At 40.2% G+C, this 9,099-nt stretch overlaps 2 protein-coding genes across 2 annotated transcripts; both read right to left on the bottom strand.

Annotated features, from left to right (window-relative positions):
- Window positions 1-403: 403 nt before the first annotated feature.
- Window positions 404-2,977, bottom strand: LOC117613562 (histone acetyltransferase TAP1-like). Its single transcript, XM_034342167.1, has 8 exons — window positions 2,803-2,977; window positions 2,447-2,532; window positions 2,275-2,335; window positions 1,653-1,839; window positions 1,305-1,404; window positions 1,068-1,168; window positions 881-974; window positions 404-632 (listed from the first exon to the last, which is right to left on the bottom strand). Exons 1-8 carry the CDS (start codon window positions 2,835-2,837, stop codon window positions 553-555), a joined length of 744 nt encoding a protein of 247 aa, XP_034198058.1. The 5' UTR covers window positions 2,838-2,977; the 3' UTR covers window positions 404-552.
- A 3,270-nt stretch (window positions 2,978-6,247) lies between these two features.
- Window positions 6,248-7,950, bottom strand: LOC117613563. Its single transcript, XM_034342169.1, has 2 exons — window positions 6,879-7,950; window positions 6,248-6,570 (listed from the first exon to the last, which is right to left on the bottom strand). Exons 1-2 carry the CDS (start codon window positions 7,879-7,881, stop codon window positions 6,533-6,535), a joined length of 1,041 nt encoding a protein of 346 aa, XP_034198060.1. The 5' UTR covers window positions 7,882-7,950; the 3' UTR covers window positions 6,248-6,532.
- Window positions 7,951-9,099: the final 1,149 nt, after the last annotated feature.

Raw genomic sequence — 9,099 nt, forward strand, 5'->3', positions numbered from 1 at the left:
ATTGGTTTTGGGTTGAGTTAAGTTGATATCGTACTCGTCTCTGAGATTACATTGTTTAGAACTTCTATTTAACTGGATTTCTAATATTAACTGTAGCTACTAAATCTTTATTTCACAAAGGATTTTAATCCATAAAAAAATTATATCAGCAAAAAGATTCGAGTTCATTGGCAAGACGTGCCAAAGTACGAATGCAGGTACAAATTTGCTGCTTTTATTCATTATAATAAGTTGCGGCTTTTATTCATTATAAGTTGTCAATTTCAAATTCCATTATAATATTCATCCTATTAGTATTTCCAGATCATTGGCAAGACGTGTCAGTAGCGTCTCCAAATCTAATTTTGACATTTTGTAGAATTTATTAATGAAATACATCTCTACTTGACAAGGACTCACTAAATCACACAGAGGCGGCCGCCCTCCAAAAATATCTTGAAAGCTGGCATTGTCTTTTCTTCAAGGATGACAAAGTTCGCATGTCTACACAAATTGCAGCGCTAAACCAATGATAAAAGCACATACATACTTGAACTTATTTCTAAGTGATGACTAATACTTTGGGTACCAAAACATCCCTTTAATGCCCTCTGGGTCAGTTTCAAAACCCAAATTTTGATAGAACTCCACAACTGCAATGACAAAGTAAGAAAACAGAGTGTGACAATGAGTATGAATTTTTTAAACACAAGTTGAATATGCTAAAGCAGGCAACACCCAAAGCCAGACTTGTCATAGGAAGGAACACCGATATAGAGGATTGGTGGCAAAATATTTATGTTGCCACGCTGATAATTACTTAAGAAACAGACTACCAAACCCATATGCATGCACGTGCAGATGCACATAGACTAAATGCTATAAATAACTGCTGTTTTACCTTGACTATCTGCAAACAGTGAAATATTTCCGATGTCCCTCTGCAGAAGAGCCCTTATAAGCTTTTCAACAAGGGCCTTTCCGAGGCCTTGGCCCTGAATGATAAAGATATAATTAGAAACAATCAAGAAAACATCTCATGTAATTAGTGCGTAAGTCCAACAAATAATCTTCAAGCACCATCATACCTGATAACCAGGATCAACAAGGACATCCCAAATTGTAGCATTGAAGGCATGATCTGATGTAGCTCGAGCCATGCCAATTAACTTCTTTTGGTCATTCCCCTCTGTCAAATAACTTCTCCAAGTACACTAAGTGTTCATCAAGTAGTTTTAGATGTAGTAACAAGCATGGATATTAGATTGTCATACAAATTGTGTGAAAAAGAAGGATACTGCAACAATGCCGTATCCACTATGTACCTGATCCAGGTGATTTCCGAACTGAATGCAACGTGGCTACCATGTAGCTATTTTTCAAAGCTGCAGCTAGTTTCGACAGCGGCCTCCGAGGCCAGCCTACCTATTAAATTTATATTAAAGCTATTCAACTTCAGCCAGTGGGTATAAGATAACATTATCAAAATTCACTACTTCATATTTAGCAAAAGAATAACTTATCAAACTTTACTGAAAGGTCAATCAGGTAAGATACATCCACAATAAGTGGACTCCTGACCTATGAAGAGTGACTTAGACACAATTGCGAATTCAAAAGGCATTAACTTTTCGATGCATGTGCAAAATAAGTAGCAATGGCAGTGTATTTACCTTATCACAAAGGGCTTGAAGATCATACACATCAATATCTCCACCAGAAGAAAATATTATTTCTTCAACTGTTCCATCTGGTTCAGTCTTTTCAATAAGAACAAATTCTTGAGGCAAAGGTTCTTCTTCCTCTTCTGGAAGCGTTGAGGGGGGTTCTACTACTTGTGTTGTGTTGTTGTTTAAAATACTGCAATAAGAAGTGAGTTAAGGACCATACTTTTTTGTCTGTATCTGTGATAAAATCTAATTTCTTGCTCTTCTAGACTTCAATTAGTATTAATTTAAAGACGACAAAGTGGTACAAGCACATTGCCATTTAAAAGTGTCATTAATCCATAAAGTAACATTCTTTCTAAGCAAGTTCACTGATGAAGTGCTCAAACCAATCAATGCCTTCATATTTGATCAATTAAACATTAAAGCACTACGTAACTATAAGTTCTTTAAAACTCAAATTGTGTTTCTCGCTTCAGCAAGGCATCCTTCTTTGCAGCAACATAACAAATGCAACGTTCCAATTTAACATACCCGACAGAAATTCTTCCACATTCAGTGTGTGATTTGTGTGCATGTCTGTCATTTTGTAAGTGTATGATCAGTGAAAATGAGTATCTCCAATTACCCAGATTTAATGGATTCCCAAAATCCAGCCTTGAGTTGATATGTCTTATGCACCCTGCTTGCTGCAAAAAATACAGAAAAAGGGTAAAACTTTTCCATCCATAGTTCACCTAATAATGAGGAATTACTAAACTTCAACACTCACTATGCAGACAATGTGCAAGTGTGCATACCTTTAGCAAGCTTCTCGCTTATATTGCAAGGAAAGAATAACTTGTTTGATGCTTGACGACACAATTCAAATGAAACAATTGGGCATCTGCCACGAAATTAAACGAAAAAGGACATTATTTTCTTCAATCCACCATCATCAAGTAACTAGAACCAAATGGTTAGTCTAAACAGGTTCCAAAACGCATTCTTTTTGTAATTAAACGCTTTTCAAACTAAGAATGCTCATTCGAATGTCGTATCTTGATATTGAAATCAACCTATAAGTTGAAAACTACCAAATGTCCCAACAGATAGTTTGATGAACTGAAATGGGTTGAAATGAAACCATAAAGACTGATGGATAAGAAGAACTTACAGAGGATAGGAAGCGACGAGAGTGAGCGTACGCATCTTCCTTGTTGTTTTTGCTGTGGAGCTGGAGCTATGGCTTGTGTTATGCGAGTGACTGTGACTCTGTTGGCTTGGGTATTGCCCTTTAGAAAACTATACAGGGCAAAGCTACTTGCTTTGCTATCAAAATTCCTGACCTGATATATCGATCGGCTATGGCGCACACAACTTTTTATCTTCCCTTAATGCCCTGCCTCCCCCGGTATATCACATAAATGCCATTTTATGCGCTAAAAATACAAAATTGTCAAATTATGGCCTTTTCTTTTCTTCCTTTAATTTCTTTATATCATTATTTTCTTGTTCTTTTCCTTTAAATAAGTACTAGGTATAGTGGCAGTGGTTTAGGCCAGCCGGTTGAGGTAATATGGCCTCCCCTCCGCCTTGCACTCGTGTTCAAAACCCCTTCATAGTTCATACATTAGGGTAGTTAAGAATATCACCATTGTAATTATATATAAATAAATATAAATAAAAACAGTATTCGGAATAGGGCTTTTAATGGGTTTGTAAATTGTATCCGGCTAATTGCCTAACCAGGCATTGTATCAGATTGGGTAAAAAATAATATTTCATTCATATTGATATATAACAAATAGGAAGGTTATATATACAGAGCCTAGGAAACTATTCTAGGAAAGTAATTATGTTCCTATAATCTTACATAATCAAATAGTTGACTTAGACTAATTAGGAATGTACAGCTCATTGACACTCCCCCTCAAGTTGGAGCATATATGTCGTCAATGCCCAACTTGCTAAGTGAGCTGTGAAATACCCTGCCTGTGACTGCTTTGGTGAGGACATCTGCAAGTTGATCTTCGGATTTAACAAATGATACCTTAATGATCTTTGCCTCGAGCTTCTCCTTGATGAAATGTCTGTCAACTTCAACATGCTTGGTTCTATCATGTTGCACTGGATTATGTGCAATGTCTATTGCAGCTTTGTTGTCACAATTCAGTTGCATGGCATGTTTGGGTTTGAACCCCAATTCCTCCAACAAATTCCTTATCCAGAGTAGCTCACATACTCCGTGCGCCATACCTCGATATTCTGCTTCAGCACTTGATCTTGACACTACTTTCTGTTTTTTACTTCGCCAAGATACTAGATTGCCTCCTACAAAGGTAAAGTATCCAGATGTAGATCGCCTGTCAGTAATAGAGCCCGCCCAGTCTGCATCAGTGTGACCCTCAACATCTAGATGACCATGTCGTCCGAACATCAATCCTCTTCCAGGAGATGACTTCAAGTATCTCAAAATTCGGTTTACCGCATCCATGTGGGCTTCACTTGGTGCATGCATGAACTGACTCACCACACTTACAGCATATGCTATATCAGGTCTAGTGTGTCCTAGATAGATTAACTTACCCACAAGGCGTTGATATCTTTCTTTGTTGGTGGGTACTTGATCAGGATATTCACCAAGCTGATGATTCAACTCCATTGGCGTATCTGCTGGTTTGCTGGCTAACATTCCAGTGTCAGTCAAAATGTCAAGGATATATTTCCGTTGTGATAGAAATATTCCTTGTTCTGAACGAGCCACTTCGATGCCTAGGAAATACTTCAGAGCACCAAGATCTTTCATTTCAAACTCACTTGCCAAGTGGTGCTGCAATGCTGCCTTTTCTACTGGGTCATTCCCGGTAACTACCATGTCATCAACATATACAATAAGGGCAGTGACTTTACCTTTCTTATGTTTCAAGAAAAGAGTATGATCTGAGTTACTTTGCTTGTATCCAAAATCCTTCATTGATTTGCTGAACTTTCCAAACCATGCTCTGGGTGATTGCTTCAAGCCATAAAGAGACTTTCTCAGTTTACACACCATGTTGCTAGTATTGGGCCCCATCTTGCCCCCTGGAGGGGAATCCATATAGACTTCTTCTTCTAGGTCGCCGTGCAGGAAGGCATTTTTGACATCAAACTGGTGTAATGGCCAGTTTAGGTTTGCTGCCAGAGAAAGAAGTACTCGAATTGTGTTTATCTTGGCTACAGGGGCAAATGTCTCCCCATAGTCAATCCCATAAGTCTGAGTATAACCTTTCGCCACCAATCTTGCTTTGTATCGTTCAATGGTGCCATCTGCCTTGAACTTTACTATATATATCCATCTACAACCCACTGTTCTCTTCCCTTTGGGAAGGATAGTCATCTTCCAAGTGGAATTCTTCTGAAGGGCCTCCATTTCATCATTCATCGCTTGAGTCCACTTGGGATCTTTTAGAGCTTCCTGCACATTACTCGGAATAGATACAGTGGATAATTGACATACAAATGATGCACATGACGGAGACAACCTATGTAGGGACACATGATTAGCAATAGGGTATTTAACTTTTGTTTTTGGGTCCGGGTCATACTGTTGTCTAGGAATCCCTCTAGTGGTACGAATAGGTAACTGATAACCTGTGTTTCCTGTATGACTCGACTCATGTAAAATGCTTAAGTTGGAGTTTAAATGCTCAGTTACCTGCGGGGAATCTTCATGACCTGATTGGATGATTGGTGATGGTACTGTAGTAGGAGGGAAATTATCTGAACCATCATCTGGAGTTTCCAGTAACTCTTGATCTTGTTGCACTACTGTAGCTGGTTGCTCGGACACTGACTGCTCTAAAACAGTTTGTTGAATTTGGATGCTCTGAGTATCTTCTGCAAAGATAGAGCTCTCCCCCTGCAGAGGATGCTCAGAAACTCCACCTGAGTAATAGAACTCACTCTCGTGGAAAGTCACATCTGCGGTAACATGCATGGTCTGAGTGGGAGGATGAAAACACTTATAGCCCTTCTGAGTGGCAGCATAACCCACAAAGACACAACGCAGTGCACACGGATCAAGCTTGCCACGCTGATGTGGATACACCTGAACATAAGCAACACAACCAAAGAGACGTGGTTCGAGATTTGGTGTGGATGGCATGGGGAGGAGAGTGGTCAATGTCTGAAATGGAGTTTGATACTGAAGAGTGCTGGATGGTGTTCTATTAATGAGGTAAGCAGCAGAACAAAGAGCCTCCCCCCAAAAATGATGAGGCATACGGGCCTCAAATAAAGAGGCACGAACAACCTCCAAGAGATGACGATTCTTACGCTCTGCGACGCCATTCTGTTGTGGTGTATAGGCACATGTGGTTTGATGAACAATTCCATGTTGACTTAAAAAAGTATGTAGGTCATGGTTGACGTACTCTCCTCCATTGTCAGATCGAAGCGTAGTGATTTTCTTGTCAAACTGAGTAGCAACATATTGATAAAATAACTTGAATTTGGCGGTGACTTCACTTTTCTGCTTTAAGGGAAAAACCCAGGTCATCCGGGTGCAATCATCAATAAACGTCATAAACCACTTAAAACCGCTAATAGTGGGAACTCGTGATGGTCCCCAAACATCAGAATGGACAATCATGAAAGGCAAAGAACTTTTATTCAATCTTAATGGGTAAGAAATACGATGGCTTTTGGCCAAAATGCAAGTTTCACAATGAAAGTCTGATTCAGCAAACTGGGAAAACAAATCTGGAAATAAAAGTTTCAGATAACCAAAAGAAGCATGCCCTAATCGTCTATGCCATAGCCAAATTTTCTTCATCCTGATAGACTCATCTCCTTTCACATGATGTGTCTGACTCAATCTTGTACTGCTGTCTTCTGTCAAGTCCAGATAATACAACTTTCCTCTCCTAGTACCACATCCAATCACGGTCCTGGTGAGAAGATCCTGAAATAGACAATACAATGGCCAAAAACACACGGTACAATTAAGGGAATCAATGATTTGAGGAACAGATAACAAGTCATAGTCGACTGAAGGGACAACTAAGACATGATCAAGACTTAATGAAGATGTAAGAGATAAAGACCCTTCTCCCATAACTTGGGAGGTGGTTCCATTGGCACTGGTAATGTGTGTTTGGCTTGATGGTTTGGTAGAGTGCAACCCAGTAAAACTAGATGTCATGTGATCAGTAGCACCAGTGTCAATAATCCATGATCTATTACAAGTAAGTGAAGATGTGCAAGAGGTACCTGAGGTGGCCAAGGCCTTGGAGCCAGATGTACCTGATGGAGGTTCTGATGCAGTCTCCTCGGATGACTGAGCGGATGCAAATGAGGCTCTGGTAGAATCCTTTTTTCGCCCTTTGTGGACCCATCCTTCTGGATAACCAATGATCTCATAACAGCCCTTAATTGTGTGGTTATCTAAACCACATTTGGTACACTTCATTGGAAGCCGGTTACGAGTAAGGTCGACACTATAGTTGTTCGGCCGAGATTGTCTGGACCTCGCAGTAGCCAAGGCCGTGGCTTCGGAGGTTACACCAACTTCAGACATGGTTCCCTGTCGGTTACTTTCTCTTTTAATATGTGCATATGCGGCCTCCAGTTCGGGTTTTGGCTCCATCCGCAAAATCTCTCCTCGGATTTGATCGAAATTATTGTCCAAACCTGCAAGAAATATATAAACTCGGAGACGATCAACCTCTTTGCGTCTAGTCTCAATGTCTTTCGGATGCTCCATGGTGCTTGGACTTAATTGATCAAGCTCCTGAAAAATCTCAGTGAGCTCACTGTAATATTTGGCAACTGATGCGCCAGCTTGCTTCATTATGAATGACCGTCTGTGAAGGTCATAAATCTTGGCTTCATCAGCACCATCTGAATAGGTTTGCTTGATTGCAGCCCAGACTTGCTTTGCTGTGTCATAACGAATAAATCGTTTAATCTGATTAGGTTGCATGGCGTCGAACAACCAACTCTTGACTTGGCAATCCGATGCACGCCATTTATTAAATGTGGGATCTGTGTCTGCAGGTTGGGCAATATCACCGGTCAAGTGGCCATGTTTTTCTCGCCCAGCTATCTTCATCTCTATGATTTGATGCCATAGAGAATAATTATTCTCATCCAGTTTGATTCCTGCGGAGAAGTTGGAGGTGTCACTCTGCAAAGTGACGATTTGTGTGGTAGTTTTGGAGCCTCCTGACACCAAGGATTGATTGGTGTTTGCTGACCCATCATCGTTGGCCATGATATTGGCTTACAAGTGATGAGAGAAAAAGAAGGCAAGGGAACGGTTGAGTGATTTTCTGGTGCTGGGTTTGTTGACGGCTGCTGTTGCGGAAGCGATTGCTAGGGTTAGGTCAAGAGACAATCATAATCGACAGCTCTGATACCATATCAGATTGGGTAAAACATAATATTTCATTCATATTGATATATAACAAATAGGAAGGTTATATATACAGAGCCTAGGAAACTATTCTAGGAAAGTAATTATGTTCCTATAATCTTACATAATCAAATAGTTGACTTAGACTAATTAGGAATGTACAGCTCATTGACAGTATTAATGTTGAACACAGAGAGAGAGAGAGAGAGAGAGAGAGAGAGAGAGAGAGAGAGAGAGAGAGAGAGAGAGAGAGAGAAGCTTACAATATTGAAACCTGCACTTGGTGTTATGACTAGACAAACCATACACAGAGAAAGGAGAAAAAGATTGTTAGAGGATCCTGCAGGCGCCATCGAAGTGAAAGCTTGAAGTGCTCACACAGGATGCAGGGGACTAAAATTTTGGCGTATTTCTATTTATAGGATTATAATTTTTGGAGTAACACGAAGTGTGACATTTATTAATCACTAATCGTATAGATTACTGATCACATTTACAGAATATGAAAATTTATTCCAAATAGTAGAGAAGGTTTACATTATTATTATTATGATGTTACAGAAAGGAGGAGAGATAAAAGTTCATGTGATACAGAAGGCGTAGAGTGAGGTTCCAGGAGTAAATCCAAGCACAACTCCAAAACTAACATTATATCCATTTCCAACGTAAATGCAGCCATTGCTTATTGACATGCCACCATACACAGATGCTCCGGTTTCATAGGACCACAAGATTTTTCCAGTCCTGGTGTTCATTGCGTATAAGGATCCTTGTGGATCTGGAGATCCAGCAAACAAAACACCATTAGCCACACTCACTGGGCCAGGAGAAGATGCGTTGCTGGGATTGACCGTTGACCATAGGACTTTCCCACTGCGAGCATCCATTGCCACCCATCCACCCGCAGTTGTTATGTTGCTAGATGGCTTCAGGGTGAAGTTCTTGCGATCAGAATTGGCAATGTTGGTGTAGACCCTTTTCTTGTCAGTAGCTGCTCCCCAAGTTCCTCCTCCGCCAATGCCACCCGGCCGGCTTCCTGCAGATACAATACCAAATCATTTATCCTCTTACATAAGT

Source organism: Prunus dulcis, unplaced genomic scaffold (genome assembly GCF_902201215.1).
Source record: "Prunus dulcis unplaced genomic scaffold, ALMONDv2, whole genome shotgun sequence".
NCBI classification, from domain to species: Eukaryota; Viridiplantae; Streptophyta; class Magnoliopsida; order Rosales; family Rosaceae; genus Prunus; species Prunus dulcis.